This window comes from Eleutherodactylus coqui, chromosome 12 (genome assembly GCF_035609145.1).
Source record: "Eleutherodactylus coqui strain aEleCoq1 chromosome 12, aEleCoq1.hap1, whole genome shotgun sequence".
Lineage (NCBI taxonomy): Eukaryota > Metazoa > Chordata > Amphibia > Anura > Eleutherodactylidae > Eleutherodactylus > Eleutherodactylus coqui.
In genome coordinates, this window is record NC_089848.1 from 89,786,263 (window position 1) to 89,804,409 (window position 18,147).

Below are 18,147 nucleotides of genomic sequence, written 5' to 3' on the forward strand. Positions count from 1 at the left end.
AGAAGAGAGGGCAAAAGCGAGGGGGGGGGAAGAAGAGAGGGCAAAAGCGAGGGGGGGGGAGAAGAGAGGGCAAAAGCGAGGGGGGGGGAGAAGAGAGGGCAAAAGCGAGGGGGGGGGGGAAGAAGAGAGGGCAAAAGCGAGGGGGGGAAGAAGAGAGGGCAAAAGCGAGGGGGGGAAGAAGAGAGGGCAAAAGCGAGGGGGGGAAGAAGAGAGGGCAAAAGCGAGGGGGGGAAGAAGAGAGGGCAAAAGCAAGGGGGGGGAGAAGAGAGGGCAAAAGCGAGGGGGGGGGAAGAAGAGAGGGCAAAAGCGAGGGGGGGGGAGAAGAGAGGGCAAAAGAGAGGGGGGGGAAGAAGAGAGGGCAAAAGCGGGGGGGGGGGGGGGGAAGAAGAGAGGGCAAAAGCGAGGGGGGGGGAAGAAGAGAGGGCAAAAGCGAGGGGGGGGAGAAGAGAGGGCAAAAGCGAGGGGGGGGAAGAAGAGAGGGCAAAAGCGAGGGGGGGGAGAAGAGAGGGTAAAAGCGAGGGGGGGAGAGGGCAAAAGCGAGGGGGGGGGGAGAGGGCAAAAGCGAGGGGGGGGGAAGAAGAAGAGAGGGCAAAAGCGAGGGGGGAAGAAGAAGAGAGGGCAAAATCGAGGAGGAAAGAAGAGTGGGCAAAAGCGAGGGGGGAAGAAGAAGAGAGGGCAAAATCGAGGAGGAAAGAAGAGTGGGCAAAAGCGAGGGGGGAAGAAGAGTGGGCAAAAGCGAGGGGGGAAGAAGAGTGGGCAAAAGCGAGGGGGGAAGAAGAGAGGGGAAGAGCAAGAAAAAAGAAGAGAGGGGAAAAGCCAGGGGGAAAGAAAACAGTGAGAGCAAGGGGAAAAGAAAAAAGGGGAAGAGCAAGGAGGAAAGAAAAGAGGGGGAGATTAAGGGGGAAAGAAAAAAGGGGGAAGCGAGGGTGGACAGCGAGGGGGGAAAAAAGAGGGGGGAAAGCAAGGGGAAAAGAAAAGAGGGGAAGAGCAAGGGGGGGAAAGAAAAGAGGGGGAGAGCGGGGGGGGGGGAAAGAAAAGAGGGGGAGAGCGGGGGGGGGAAAGAAAAGAGGGGGAGAGCGGGGGGGGAAAGAAAAGAGGGGGAGAGCGGAGGGGGGAAGAAAAGAGGGGGAGAGCGGGGGGGAAAGAAAAGAGGGGGAGAGCAGGGGGGAAAGAAAAGAGGGGGAGAGCAGGGGGGAAAGAAAAGAGGGGGAGAGCAGGGGGGAAAGAAAAGAGGGGGAGAGCGCGGGGGAAAGAAAAGAGGGGGAGAGCGGGGGGGAAAGAAAAGAGGGGGAGAGCGGGGGGGAAAGAAAAGAGGGGGAGAGCGAGGGGGAAAGAAAAGAGGGGGAGAGCGAGGGGGAAAGAAAAGAGTGGGAGAGCAAGGGGGAAAGAAAAGAAGGGGAGAGCAAGGGGGTAAGAAAAGAAGGGGAGAGCAAGGGGGAAAGGAGAAGAGAGGGTGAGAATGTGGGGCCGAAGGAGGAGAGGGTGAAAACACGGGGGCAAGGGAGAAGAGAGGTTGAAAACACGGGGGCAAGGGAGAAGAGAGGTTGAAAACGCAGGAGCAAGGGAGAAGAGTGAGTCAGAACAAGAGAGAGTGGGGGAAGAAAGGGCTGAGGGAGAGCGGAAGGTCAAAGAGGGGGGGGAGACAGGAGAACAAGGGGGTGAGGGAGAGCAGGAGAACAAGGGGGCGAGGGAGAGTGGAAGAAGGAAGGTGAGGAAGTAAGCGAGAGTGGAGGAGTGACATAGTGTGGAAGCGAGGGGGGGGGGGGGAGGGACTTCTGTTGGCCTCCACTAATGCAACACCATCAACAGGATCACATATAAAGATACATGGCGACTTTTGAGTTACTTACTGTACAGAGGTCTTTGTAAGGCAGTTTCTGAAATTTCGTATCTGAATTTCCTGCACACAATTCCACGTATCCCAGGACAACTTGGAACACTGTGTTGTGGATTGCCTGAGTGAAGTGCATGTGTAGCTGGTCCATTGCGGTCTAAAAAGTAAAGCAGAGACATGGAAGCTCCAGATCAAATTATGATCAACAGAAATTATGTACAAGAATAATAATTCAAAAATAATCTATGCAAGCACTGGGATCTTGTGAGGATCGGGGTAATCACCTTCCATATGCTACACATGCCAGGGACCTGTATAGCTGAGAAACACTCTATTCAGACTGCTGTGTGCGCACCCTACTTCTATGGTAGGGCGCCACACACAGCACTCTGGTTAGAGTCACACTTTCAGACCACACAAACTTTACCAGCAGACATTGTAGGAACGGGTAAGCAGGAGGGTATAAAAAGACCATCCCTCGACACATCGTCACCTTCACGAATACCACAATAACTTAGATTATGATTTTCTTTAGAGGTGACAGGTCCCTTTTAAAGGGGATACCAAAGAGTGCAACAAAACAGCCGCCATCAGTGCAACCCTTTTGTAGGACAGCACATCAAAGTGGAAAAGGGTGGGACTACGGGCAAGAGCCAGAGTTCAATGCTATTTGGTAAGCCTAACAGGAATAAACATTCCGTCTAACTGGTCTGAACAGTACAGCGCTAAGCTCCTCCTCTCCCCACCCAAAGTCCCACCCCTTCTCTCTCCAGTATAGAAGTGCATTCTCCCTTCCAAAGATAAGTTTCTACAGGCTGAATGGTGGACGGTCATTTTGTTGAATACTTGAACAACCCCTCTAAGCTATGTGGGAGGAATCAAAAGAGTACCAGCAAGAATGACATATTCCTTATTTTAAAATATGCCTTCCTTGGGGGTGGTCTTACTGGAGACACACCCTTCCTTCCTGTATGAACAGGGTGTGCTTTATGGCATCTGAAATAAATGAGAGTCAATTGAGAGAGAAATGTCATACTTTAAAGGGGTGGTCTCGCGAAAGCAAGTGGGTCTATACACTTCTGTATGGCCATATTAATGCACTTTGTAATATACATCGTGCATTAAATATGAGCCATACAGAAGTTATTCACTTACCTGCTCCGTTGCTAGCGTCCCCGTTGCCATGGTTCCGTCTAACTTCGGTGTCTTCTTGCTTTTTTAGACGCGCTTGCGCAGATGCATCTTCTCCCTTCGGCTGGTCTTGGAAGCATCGGCGTTTTGGCTCCGCCCCCTTTCCGCGTCATCGCGTAGCTCCGCCCCCGTCATGTGCCGATTCCAGCCAATCAGGAGGCTGGAACCGGCACACGTCATGGGGCGGAGCTACGCGATGATGCGTACAAGGGGGCGGAGCCAAAATGCCGATGCTGCCGAGCGGAGCCGAAGGGAGAAGAAGGGAGAAGACGGATCTGCGCAAGCGCGTCTAAAAAGGCAAGAAGACACCGAAATTAGACGGAACCATGGCGACGGGGACGCTAGCAACGGAGCAGGTAAGTGAATAACTTCTGTATGGCTCATATTTAATGCACGATGTACATTACAAAGTGCATTAATATGGCCATACAGAAGTGTATAGACCCACTTGCTTTCGCGAGACCACCCCTTTAATTTAGTCTACAAGAAGTGACGGAGTACAGCTTCTCCTTCAAAGGTGAGAGCAAACAGGTGACATAGTTCTTCCTTCATGACAAAGCACATGCTCCCACAGCGCTGAGTTTTGACCAATTTTTGACCAAAAACGGCATGACATCCTTCCCTCACCCGACCTCACACTGTGCGCCTTTTTTTTTTACGAGTGCTTTGAGCAGTGGAAAAGGAAACATAATTTCATAGCTGTGCATTGTTTGTACGAATCAGCCATCAGAAAGTAGGTGAAAAACCGAACAACTTCTTGAAAAAAAATAAAAAATCAATGGAGCCAAACTCATCCTTCCCCATCAACGTCGGCTGGCATACTGACTCAGAAGGGTTTGCAGACATTCACCTAGCAGCAGAAGCCTGTACTAGTAACGCCCCATGACCTGAAGATTCCTGTTTCTTCCCGTGTCCAAGTAACCGCTCACTGCATCTCCGCTAATCTCAGGACACTGCTCCATTACTCAGGGCACACTGGTCTACGGCAGCTGTTCCTCTCTCAGGTGTTGGTAACTAATCAGCTTTTCCCGTTGATTTTCCAATTAAGATCCTCTTATCTCCTCAGAACAGGTTTGCATCCTTTGCTAGTTGCTTGTATAAAAAAATGACAGACAACCATTTTGATCGCTCCGGGCTACTTAATTTCAAAGACTCTAGTCGCAGGATTATGAGGCCATGTTCAGTGGGACGTGCGTGTTGCAAATTTTCAATGGTGGTTCTACAAATCCACAAAAATTTACGATATGATGCAAGCGGATGCAGACTTCAAAAACACTGCGTACACTGGATGGAAAAACCTGCTTAGAAATTAGGACATGCTGCGAACTGTCAAATCAGTAGCATGAGGACTCTGCTGTGGAATTGCAGCACATTGATGGTCAGCCGATTGTGCGCGTCGCATCCTCAATGCAGGCGGTAGCAAAAGGTTTTGTTTCCCATAGGGAACATTGCATTGGCATGTCAGAGTGCTGCTGTAGCCTTAACTTGGATGCCAGTAATGGATTGCAGTATTTGTAACCATGAAAAGTGAGATAAACCACAGGACTGGCGCCAGTCTGGTCATAGAAGACAGAGAGATTTTGGTTGCCAGTAGAATCTAAGAGATCCTCATACACCATCTATAGGGTCAAAATTCCAGGGATTCTTAAGGCAGGCTCACGTGTCTGTGAGAAAGTGATAACCACATGTAGTTCTAACAATTTTGAACAAACGTTTTGTTGACTTTGGTTTTTCAGGTGTTTTGGGCTAAAATAGGCATGCAGATTTCAAAAATGCAGTTAGTTTTCTTCTATCATCTCGAATTTTTTCTCTACAGCTTATCTTAATGTGATTACTCAAGCCTGGGTCGAATGGAGCATTAGTGTTCTATTGGCCGAGCGCAAACCTCCTTCGAGCGGGGAGGGGTGGAGGATGACCTTGGTGCCTAGCGACAGACTGTTATTTGTCTAGGCTATTCAGTAACATGTACAATAGGGTGGTGAGGAGTTGTGTGCCACTCTATGTAGTGACTTAGCAAAAAAAAATTTTTTATTTACACACGTATTTCCTTTCCTTCAGATCCTGTCTGCATCTGCTATTTCTCATTGAAAGTTCCTAAACAGCCCTGATTCCTTTTGCTATATCTGTGGCAGTTTCACCATCCCCAGTCAAAGGGCGAACATCAGCACATTTGTCAAACAAGCCTATTTTGCATATTTCAAAGTTAAACTTTGTGATCAAGATAAGTCTTGGGCCCCTCACAAGGTGTGTCAAGAGTTTACGGATTGGGTCGAAGGGAACACGCGATAAGTTGCCATTTGGTACACTTATGGTTTGGCGAGAGCCAAGAGATCATCCCAGTGACTGGTACTTTTGTATAGTGAAAACTTTAGGATATAACATGAACAATAAACGTAAAATAGAGAATCCCAGTCTTCCATCAGCTATATGTCCAGTGTCTCATTCAGCTGAAATCACAGTGCCCGTCTTCGTTTACCTTTCCGCTCTTGAAGAACCTGATTATGGTGAAGAACTAAGTGACAGCAATGATGAAGATTGAGATGAGATTTGGGACCATCAAAAAAGGCTTCAGAACTCCTAGCATCTAGACTGCAAGAGAAAAACTTGCTTGAAAGAGAAGCGATAGTATTCTACTTTCGATCCAAGAAATTGCATTTCTGCAATACTTTGGAAGTGGCAGTGGCTTTGTGTATGGTCATAACATACAGTATGGATTTCCCAATTCTTCCATTAAACCATGTATCTCAACTGTATGGCGAATGTTCATCGATAGCTCAAAGCGGAGCTTAAAGTAAGTCCTTCTCCACAATGGCAATTTATCTGGTGCTGTCCCGATGGGCCATTCAGTTTCTTTTTGTGAAGAATATGGAGACATAAAGAGAATCATTGAGTTGTTGCAACATCACAAACACAATTGGATCATCTGTGTCGACCTTAAAATGATATGCTTCCTTCTTGGTCACCAAGCATCCCTGTTATCTGTGCATGTGGGACAGCGGAACTAGTGAGAAACATTGGGTGGAAAGGAATTGGCCTCCAAGATCTGACCTCAATTCTAGTGATCCAAACATTCTACATGAGCCACTTGTTGACAGGAAGAACATCATATTCCCACTTCTGCACATAAAACTGGGTCTCATGAAACAATTCGTTAAATCTTTGCCTACTTAAGGAGATTGTTTCAAATACCTCATTTCGGCATTTCCTAGCATGTCATTTGAAAATATAAAAGCCGGTGTGTTTGATGGTCTACACATTCAGCAACTCAAAGATGAACATTTCATTGGGACAATGTCAGAACTCCAAAATAATGCTTGGTTATCATTCAAAGACATCGCTAAGAACTTTCTTGGAAATAAGCGAGCAAATAATTACACCGAAATTGTTCAGAAACTCTTGGAGAGCTACACAATGCTTGGTTGCAACATGAGCATTAAGGTGCATTTTCTGCATAGCCATCTTGATAGCTTCCCGGAAAACCTTGGTTCGGCCAGTGATGAGCAAAGTGAACAATTCCCCAATGATTTGAAGGTCTAGTATCAAGATTTGAAGGGATGGTATCAGGGTAGATGGGATGTACATATGACGGTCGACTATTGTTGAAGCATCAGGCGAGACTGTCCATAGATTGAAAACTCCAGGAAAAGCTATAAGCGTAAATTTTTACCTTAACTGCTACTACTTGCACATAATTTGACATACAAAAGCAATATATCCTTTGTTCAGGCAAGATAACTTTAAATAAACACTACATTCAGGTAATTGTTTGATTATTCATTGTATGTACATTTTGAATGATTTTTGAGAAAAATGGAGGGTACCCTGTATCTTAAAAAAGTTGATGTGGTAGAGCAACACTGGGGTGATTTTTGTATTCAGAAGCCAAAAGTTAGTTAAAAAAAAGTCAACGAAAATTGTGTTCCCCAGTGTTATTATTAAATATAGACAAAGTCATTATATGTACATCATCATGATGTTGATACGGATTTTACTCTAATGACATCTGAGAAGAGATGCTTGGAGAAGATCCCATGTGCCCTTTAACATAGTGGGTAGGACTCCGCCAAATAGGCTCTAATGCTAGTAGTCTCACGGCTAAATTTAAAGGACCCCTGACCTTCTCTTTATCATTCCCAACATAAAAATAATGGATTAATCCTGAAGGAGAAGAAATAAGAGATTCCCCTTTTTCTTATGTCTCCATGTCTCTTAGCTGACAAACATTCAGAAATGCTAGTAGATCTCTAGTTCTACCTTGAAGCAATGTGAGCGTTATTTTTTGCATTTACACTGCAGTATTATCATTCAAATTCGTTTGTTGAAATGAATTTTGAGCACTAATTGTCCTCAGTTAATGGCCTATACATCTAGGGGTACTGAGTACTGGGAGACATCATTAAATCTCAGGAAAGGTGACTGCTATAGCTGATGACAAAATCTGCTTGTCTAGTGCCGAGACAACATTGTCACAAGCTAGACATTTATTTTTTCAGAATTTTTATTGTTTATTTTTATTATCCCAAGATATTTAAGACCCCCCCAAAAAATCAAGCAATTTTGCAAGTAGTGTGGATACACCCCTCCATCTTTTATCTACCATAGAAGCCCATAGGACAGCGTGCATATGGCAATCTGAAGTGTCAGATTTTTTTGCGTGCGCCAACTTCACGGATGGACAGCGTGGGATCGAGAGAGTGGGGGAGAATAAAAAATATAGATATACATTGCCCGGCTCTCCATCATCTCCTGAAAAGCACAATAACTTCGATTATGGTGTTGTTGGGAGGTGGCAGGTTACCCTTAAAGGGGTTCTGTCACTAAAAAAGAAAAATGCTATACTTATCTATTCCTCCCCCATCAGTCTACTTACAAGATCTTCACCTCCCTTATCTTCTCCTGTCTCCTGCAGTCCAGAGGGTCACTCCACCTCCAGCTGCCTGATTCCTCTCCTTCCTGTGAGGTACATTTGGTTGGCAGTCTTCCAATGTAGGTTATGTCACAGCTCACAGGCCAACAGGAGGACTGCCTATCTTCTTCAGAGATTGCTTATGCGAGCTGTCTCTGAAATAGATTACAATACCTTCCTAGGCAGTGAAGCTTCAGCACAGGGATGTGACCTTCACTGACCCAGCCGGAAGGAATTTGTGATAAGCAGCCCTCATAACAAGCTGGGCCCAGCCTGCAGTGAGCTGACCTGGGGCACTGGAGAAGCTCAACCAGGAGAAGATGTGATAAGGAGACAGAAAGGGAAGGAATAGGTAAGTTTAGATAAAGGGGTTTTGTCATTAAAAAAAATTAAGTCTAAAGTTGAATTCTGCTAAATCCGTATATGCGCACACATAATCAGAGAACTAGTTCTCTCTATAGGAGCACGCACCTAAGAAGTACGTATCTTTGCAGGCAGACATCAAGTGAAGGCAAGTATAAGGAAGGAATCTCCGAACCCATCACTTTAGATTATGAGGGTAATATTAGCTGACAGAGTCCCTTTAAGTATTAAATCCACTTCTAGGAAACAATTTCTTTAAACCTAGTTTGTTCTTTGTTTTATTTCTCCAGAGCATACACAATGTGCCAGGAGAAACAAGATTAATAGTTAGAGCCTTGGACTTATCATGATTTCCTAGCCAGATACCCCATGTCAATCTTTTCTATTTACACAAATGTAACCATGTACTCATGTATATAAGGGAAAAAGTTGTGCTATATAAAGTTTTGTCAGGAAGGTCAGTCCTAAAACATGGGAATGAGTGTATATAAATAAGAGGAAATGTCTCCTGTGGAGACTTCAGTATACTGGGATTTTATCACAGCTTGTGGATGTGTATTTTGAGTCCATGTATCACATGCAGATTTACTGTTAACAACAGGAATGGTTCCCAGCAGACAAGAGCGCTTTTTACTTTGTTTTTAAGCAATAAATTGTAAATACAGTTCTACCATTGCACCTTAAATTGTCCTTACTAGGATATCTAAGCAAGGACAGGGCAAGATTTAGAGTAGGCATATCTGAAGCGGCCTACAAGGAAGAAAGAGTAGGTACACAAAATCTGTAATGTGTTATTTCCAAAGAGCAGTCAGCTTTCCCGTGGGGTGTAGTATATAGAGGAGCTCTCCCGTGTGGTGTAGTATATAGAGGAGCTGTCGGCTCTCCCGTGGGGTGTAGTATATAGCGGAGATCTCCTGTGGGGTGTAGTATATACAGGAGCTCTCCCGTGGGGTGTAGTATATAGCGGAGCTCTCCTGTGAGGTGTAGTATATAGAGGTGTTATCATCTCTCTCGTGTGGTGTAGTATATAGAGCAGCTCTCCCGTGGGGTGTAGTATATAGAGGAGCGGTCGGCTCTCTAGTGTGATGTAGTATATAGAGGAGCTGTCGGCTCTCCCGTATGATGTAGTATATAGAGGAGCTGTTGGCTCTCCTGTGTGGTGTAGTATATAGAGGTGTTGCCGTCTCTCTCGTGTGGTGTAGTATATAGAGCAGCACTCCCGTGGGGTGTAGTATATAGAGGAGCTGTCGGTTCTTCTGTGTGGTGTAGTATATAGAGGAACTGCCGACTCTCCTGTGTGGTATAGTATATTGAGGAGCTGTCGGCTCTCCAGTGTGGTGTAGTATATAGAGGAGCTGTTGGCTCTCCCGTGGGGTGTAGTATATAGAGGAGCTGTCAGCTCTCCTGTGGGGTGTAGTATATAGAGGAACTGTCAGCTCTCCTGTGGGGTGTAGTATCAAGAAGAGTTCTGGCTCTTGGTTAGGGTTGCCACCTTTGTCACGAAAAAAGATCGGCCATGGTTAAAAAAAAAAAAGAAGGGGCGGGGGCCTGTCGGGGGTGTGGCTTGGCCATGGCTTATCACTGCATTTTTTTCTTCCTTTATCTCCTAGATTCCGTCCAGCATTTGTGTGCATGTGCGGGATCCAGGCCAGCGTGTTGTCGCGGGTAGGTGATGTTTAGTTTGATTCACACGTCATCTACTTGCGAGAACGCTCTGCAGACGCTCGCATTGCATACAATCTAAACATACAAGGGGCTGCTGATAAGTCTTTGGTTTACCCAGAAAGAAACGATATAGGAAGATGAAACTTTACATTTATTCCACATACTCTCCACTGATGTCCACACACTTCTTACATCGGTATACCAAGTTCTGTAAGCCTTGCAAAAAGAAGGATTTCGGTTGTGCCTCCAACCAGTCATCCGTAGCAGCCATGGCATCAGAAATGGTGTGAAATTTGGTACCCTTGAGGTGTTTCTTCAAGTTTGGAAACAGATGTTAGTCAGAGGGAGCTAGATCTGGTGAATAAGGTGGGTGGTCAACCAGCTGGAAGCCTAGCTCCACCAGTTTTGCCGTGGTTGCTTGTGCAGTGTGAGCGGAGGTGTTGTCTTGCAGGAACAAGATTCCTTTGGACAGCTTGCCGCGCCTTTTGGCCTTCAGGACTGCCTGTAATTGGTCCAAACAATCAATGCAATACCTTGCATTGATGGTGGAACCATTTTGAAGGTAGTCCATTAGCAGCACGCCCTCCTTATCCCAGACCACAGACACCATCACCTTAGTGGCTGATTTTTGCACCCTGAACTCCATTCTTTTGACTGCTCCTTGGTTTCAGGGTCATACAAATAAATCCAGGTCTCATCCATAGTGACCAGTCGATCCAGGAAGTTCTTCTCAGTCCAGAAACGCTGACAAATGGACCGGGAAGTTTTCACTCGCATGCTTTTCTGATCTGTTGTCAAACATTTGGGGACCCACTTTGCAGATAGCTTCTTCATGTTCAAATGTTCATGGATAATGACACAAACATGTTCACCAGAAATCCCCATGATGTCTGCTATTCCTTTAGCTGAAATTGGCCGATTCTCCAGTATGAGGTTGTGCGCAGCATGGACGATCTCCAGAACAACAACCTCTCTCGATTGTCCAGGACGTTCCTCATCATTGGTGCTGAAGTGGCCCATTATAAATTTAGCAACCCAGTTCTTAACTGTAGAATATGAAGGGCATTGATCCCCCAATGTCTGCCACATGTCACCATGAATATCCTTCGCGGACTTTCCTTGAAGAAACAAGAATTTTATCACTCCTCTGCCCTCATTTGCTGTGAATATCGCCTTAGACTCCGCCATTTTGTTATCCCACGTGCCTAGATCACGGTTGCCATAAGCTTCAAACAAAAAATTTTGAAAACATGTATTAGACACATAAGGCCTTCATGTGATGTAAGATTCGTTACCATAGAAACAAAAAAAAGAACACAAAGCCGAAGACTTATCAGCAGCCCCTCGTATATAATTATATATATGAGATACCCAGGTTACCCCAGCATGGTCCATATCACTATATACAGGAGATATACCTCCCCTGTATATAGTGATGCTGATGTTAGGTAGATGTGTCCTGTATGTAATTATATGTACAGCTGGTCTAAGGTATACCACCTAAACATACAAGATTACATGCAGTACATGGAACATACCTCGTACCACATGTACTGCTCCTCTGCTCTTCTCCTCGGGTCCCGACACTGTCACTGCAGCACCGGCCGGACATCCATTCTGACCCCCACACATCGCGCACGCACGCATATCACACACACAGCTCCGTTACATCCATCTTGATCTCAACATCACACACACAGCTCCGCTACATCTATCCTGATCCCCAGACATCACACACACAGATCTACTCCATCCTTCCTTACCCCCACACATCACACATACAGCTCTGCTACATCTATCCTGATCCCCAGACATCACACACAGCTCAACTACATCCATCTTGACCCCCACACACATCACATCCACAGCTCCACTACATCAATCCTGGCCCCCCTCATACACAGCTCCGCTACATCCATCCTGACCCCCGCACACACAGCTCCACTACATCCATCCTGACCCCCACACACACAGCTTCGCTACATTCATCCTGATACCCAGACATCACACACAAAGCTCCACTACATCTATCCTAACCCTCACACACATCACACACACCACACACACACAGCTCCACTACACCCATACTGACACACACACACAGCTGCAAAGTCCTACATTTACTTAGCCCCTGTAGTCATGTGATCCCTGACTCCTCCCACACAGGGTATATATGACATCACCGGAGGCCGTGGAAGCTGTCGCCTCTGCAGGTCTGTGTTTCCCCTGCTGGAGGAGAGTTAACCGGCGTTAGGAGGCCAGTTTGCAATGCCACACGGCTCACCATCATGGAGTCATCGTTTAGGGTGGCATCAACATCCACAGCCAATCACCTCTAGTATCCATCAGGAGCACATTGACAGCATGCCATTATGTTGATGAGGCGCTGAAGATCGTCATGCTACCATATCTTCAGGGCGTACCCAATGCCAGCAAGATGACACATGGCCACAAAGCGAACATCGGCAGGCATGCTATGCAAGGTGTCCAAGTGATTCCCTGGCCAGCACAAACCCAAGATGTCTCTGCAATCAAGAATTTGTGGGACACAACTGGACGTTGACTTAACAATCCGCTACAGCCTCGTAATGAAGATGAACTGTGGACTACGGTCAATAGCACATGGTGAGCACTACCCCACGGCAGTATTTGTGCACTCCCCGAATCGATATCACGACGCATTAACGACTCTATTACCCAACATGGCAGCTCCACTACTTACTTATCATCCTGTGGACGGGGCCACAGGAGACGTGGCATTGTTTGAAAATAAATCAGACGCTTCAGAGCTTAAGTCTCCTTGTGTTGAGTTTCATTCCATTGAGAGCATTTCTTCGTGGCGTGGAGTTTTCTTTGTGAGGCGGATGTATATTAACAGGAGTCCATTATGGAGAATGTGGATGGATTGTTAGCAGGCTGAACATTGATCAGAAAAAAGACTTACTGCAGTTCCCTAAAATGAAAATCAATTTGACTGCTTGACATCTCCATAACAAAACGTAAATGGCTGCTTTTAAGCCTCAGAGGATTAGTCCTTGCAATTTGTCTGAAGAACATTTCTTCTAACCAAGAATTTTAATTCAGATTTTCTCATTCTTTGTACTTTGCTACAAACAGTTTACTCTTAATAGATACATTAAAGCACTCACAGCATGCGTGGTTTACTAACAACGTACAGTACACCGGCCATTCAGGTTGAGGTCTATACACATTTCCGCAGGGCATCTGAGGATACGGCCCGTGTTCTGTACTTCCAGCATTACGCGTCTTCAAGTGAAAAGTTACTATTTCTACTTTTGGAATCTGCAGTGCCGTCTTTTGACGGCAGCTGCATTAGAAGCCCAGCGCAGGTCTCCCGTTCCGGGGGGAGGGAGCAGGCGCTCGGCTGTCGAAAAACAGCCAGACACTTGCTCTAACATCGGGGACCAAAATAATGCAGGATTCCTGGGGTTTAACCCTTTACACACCGCAGTCAAAAGGATGACAGTGGGAAAGGGCTCCCTTTGTCACCCATCGGACCCCCATGATGTGATCATGTGGTCCCGATGGGTTGCTATGTTGCCCAGAGGCTTGAATATAGCCACCGGGTCTGCCAGCTACGGTGGCTCATGAGGCTCAGCCTAAACTTTTACCATTTATTTGTAAAACCACTATAATTTTTATATAATATACTAGCTTACCCGTCGCGCGTTGCTGCGAAGACAGACAGACATACATACATTCGTTTTTATATATCTAGATAACAACCAATCACAGCACAGCTTTCAAGTTACCTCAGCGGTATAATATATAACAACCAATCACAGCACAGCAGCTTTCATGTTACCTCAGTGGTATAATATATAGCAACCAATCACAGCACAGCTTTCATGTTACCTCAGCGGTATAATATATAGCAACCAATCACAGCACAGCTTTCATGTTACCTCAGCGGTATAAGAAATAGCAACCAATCAGAGCACAGCTTTTATTTTACCTCAGCAGTATAAGAAATTGCAACCAATCACAGCACAGCTTTCATTTTACCTCAGCATTCTCAATATCCAGCAATTGTCTAGTGAAACATTCGGCGGATGCATCATTTTGTAGTTGAACACTCATCCCGTTGCTCGTAATGCCTTTTGCTTTTGTGCTTGAGATGGAAATCAAACGATCTTTGTCTGGGGGGCATAACTGTCGACGATGCTCGCAGGATAGGTGTACTATGCCAGTAATCTTCCCAGGAGTGTACTCAACAACTTCACAAAGTTTCATGGCGATTAGATGAATGGTGTAGTAGCGTAAAAAGGACAGACAGACAGAAATACATTCCTTTATATATATATATATATATATATATATATATATATATATATATATATATATATATATATATATATATATGACATCAGGAAGTGAGAGAATTAGATTCCGTACGTAAAATTTGGACGCTAATTATTTTGGGCTTAGAATTGAATAATCGAGTTGGGACCCATTAACTTTTTCTATTTTTGACATAATCAATGCTCGTGCCAAATTTCAAGGTTCTGTGACATCGGGAAGTGAGAGAATTAGATTCCGTACGTAAAATTTGGACGCTAATTCTTTGGCGCTTAGAATTGAATAATCGAGTTTGGACCCATTAACTTTTCCTATTTATGACATAATCAATGCTTGTGCCAAATTTCAAGTTTCTATGACATTGGAAAGCGAGAAAATTAGATTCCGTACGTAAAATTTGGACGCTAATTCTTTGGTGCTTAAAATTGAATAATCAAGTCGGGACCCATTAATTTTTCCTATTTATGACATAATCTATGCTCGCGCCAAATTTCATGTTTCTACGATATCGGGAAGTGAGAGAATTAGTGGCAATGATGGAAATTGAACGATCTACGTGGGGGGGGGGGCATAACTGTCGACGACGCTCGCACGTGCGCCATTTATTATAGCATAAATGTACTATGCCAGTAATCTTCCCAGGAGTGTACTCAACAACTTCCCAAAGTCTCATGGCGATCGGATGAATGGTGTAGTAGCGCATAAAAGACAAACAGACAGACAGACACGCAGACAGACAGACACACATTCAATTTTATATATATATATATATATATATATATATATATATATATATATATATATATATATATATACATACATATATATATATATATATATATATATATATATATACACATATATACATATACACATATAATATATTGTTCGAGATCAGCAGACCTCTTCCTCAGTACTTGCTGGGGACACACCAAACCTTTTAAAGTAGCCATTATTAAAGTGAAGCAATGATATAGGTGGGAATTGAATCTGGAAGGATAGTTATAGGTATAAAAATATCAAATTAAAGATATGAAGTGCAAGACAAAAAACCCAGTAATCTTTGTTTAAAAAACATGCAGTTCATAATAAACACCTAACAGGCAGATAGCAAAATAATTTCATTATCATTTTACATGAACGCATAATAAATCTGTATATAAAAGGTTGGAGATTAATTAAAAAATATACGGGATGTAAATCAGAGCAATTAATTTCTTGGTTACATAACAGAAAACTGGCTACCTAAAAATATCATTATAAAGTATATACACAAAAAGAATACAGTGTAGGGTGGAGTTGGGCCCATGCGCTGTGCGATGCCGGGACGCCGCGATAAGAGATTGCAGAGTCGGCTAGCGAGGCGCATACGCACCACTATTATTGCTTGTAACATACTTTGTTTTACGAACTAATTAAAAAAAAAAAGAACTGAAAATGTATTTTTTTTTCTTATTTTTTGCACAGGTTACCTCTAGTGAACAAAAGCATTAAAACACAATTTTATATGTCAAAAAAATGCAGCAAGTATCATTTTGGTAGCTGGAGGAAAAAAATTAGGGCCATAAAACTACCACATACATAAAACCTCTACAAAGTGTGTGGTCAATAAGGAGCTATTTATTGTCATTCTGGTCTCAGGAGTCCAGTGGGCGGAGTTACCAATGATTACCAGGAGTCCTTGTATTATTATTTATACAGAAATAGCCGTCCAATCACTGATAAGACGGCTCCCTGGACTGCTAAGCAGAATGAGCAGAGACAGACATGAATAAAATAAGTTACTGTATATACTCGAGTATAAGCCTAGTTTTTCAGCACATTTTTTTGTGCTGAAAAAGCCTCCCTCGGCTTATACTCAAGTCAGGAAAAGCTTAAAAAAAACCTCCATACTCACCTCCCAACCGGCGTCTGTGTCTCCGAGAGGGGTGCGGCAGGCTGCTTGAATTCTCTCCGCTGTCATCCCCCGTCATTCTCTTTGCTCGGCTCTGTTATCCCCCGTCGTCAGCACGGTGTAAGTAAGAGCTGTGATTTGATCGAGCGTCAGCCAATCACAGCCGGCGCTCGATCATTCACAGCCAATCAAGCTGCTTTAGAATTCTCCCTGCTGTTATCTCCCTGCTCGGCTTTCAAATCCCCTGCTGTCAGTGCTGTGTAAGTAAGCGCTGTGATTGGATCGAGTGGCGGCTGTGATTGGCTGGCGCTCAATCCAATCACAGCGCTAATACTCGAGTATATACGGTATATTGACTTTTTTCCATCAAAACTATATTTCAATCTACTCACAACCAATAACCTGATTCACACAGACCGGACTTACATTCAATATATCAGGCTTCTTTAACCCTTTAAGTAACAGGGTGTTTCGGTCCTAAAGGATTTTACCCCTGTGGTGGTTTAACGTTCCCATTTTTTTTCCTGCACTGTTTTATTCCTGACAGATTGGTCTATTTTTATAGGTCTTTTCCACTGAATTTTATCCATTTTTGGTTTTATTAAGGGTAAAAAAAAGTTCCAAAAAAGCGCTTAAAATTTATACTTTATACTTTATACTTTTAACTTTATACTATTGTTAAAATGAATACATAACGTACAGGAATGGGTTCCTGATTTTATTTGAGAGGTTTTGATATATAAATTTGTATAGTCTTGGCTCATTTTCTTTTTTAGATATCAATTTCTTATTTTATTCTGTAATTTTTTAAAACTTAAAGGGGTTGTCCCGCGGCAGCAAGTGGGTCTATACACTTCTGTATGGCCATAATAATGCACTTTGTAATGTACATTGTGCATTAATTATGAGCCATACAGAAGTTATAAAAAGTTTTATACTTACCTGCTCCGTTGCTGGCGTCCTCGTTCCCATGGAGCCGACTAATTTTCGCCCTCCGATGGCCAAATTAGCCGCGCTTGCGTAGTCCGGGTCTTCTCCGGTTCTCTATGGGGCTCCGTGTAGCTCCGCCCCGTCACGTGCCGATTCCAGCCAATCAGGAGGCTGGAATCGGCAATGGACCGCACAGAAGCCCTGCGGTCCACGGAGACAGAGGATCCCGGCGGCCATCTTCAGCAGGTAAGTATGAAGACGCCGGACCGCCGGGATTCAGGTAAGCGCTGTGCGGGTTGTTTTTTTAACCCCTGCATCGGGGTTGTCTCGCGCCGAAAAAAAAAAAAACCCCGTTTCGGCGCGGGACAACCCCTTTAACTATTTTTTAACATCTATGTCCCCCGTGTCGTAATAAGACCTCTGGGGGTCATTAACATTGTCTTTTTCTTATTTAACACCTTTCCACTGTAACTGGGGAATCCATAGGTGAAGTATCCATAGGAGCGTGAGTTACAGCGCAACAAATCTCACTGTAGTGACAGTAGTTACTTACACAGCTTGTCAGGGTCTGCTCAGACCCTGCAGCTCTGCCATGGCAGGGGGCACATGGCAATCACGTGATCGCCGGGTCGAATAGTGGATGTGGCACATCCGCTTTTTCTATTCACTATGAAGCGCTCAATGAGTGCTATGTAGCCTGGAAGAGAGAAGCTGCTTCTGCCTTCTCCTCCAAGTCCTCGACTGTGATTAACAGCCGAGGACACGACCTGCTCCTGCTACATTGTAGGAGCAACAGCTTTAATCCAGCGCCATAGTAAAATAAGCTCAAGAGCAAACGTGGTAAATTTATGGCGCTTGGCCCTTATTGGGTTAACAAGACTCCTAATCTTAGACTGTGATTATGTCTCCAGTCTCTTCAGTAAATTCTAAAAAAAATTGAGACTGCGCAGCATTCTTCTGTACTGAGTAAGATTTGCTGGCAAAGCCTTTAAGTAGGCAGATATTGTTCAGCTTAAGCCATTATACCTCATTATTTATGGCCAT

General features: G+C 44.4%; 1 protein-coding gene across 2 annotated transcripts in view; it reads right to left on the reverse strand.

Moving 5' to 3' along the window:
• The window catches only part of VPS50 (VPS50 subunit of EARP/GARPII complex), a 185,871-nt gene that overhangs the window by 63,418 nt on the left and 104,306 nt on the right, over positions 1 to 18,147 (reverse strand). For both annotated transcript variants that reach the window (XM_066585550.1, XM_066585549.1), the window contains exon 12: positions 1,851 to 1,991. In XM_066585550.1, the coding sequence (XP_066441647.1) occupies positions 1,851 to 1,991 (141 nt within the window). The remainder of the gene's footprint in view (positions 1 to 1,850; positions 1,992 to 18,147) is intronic.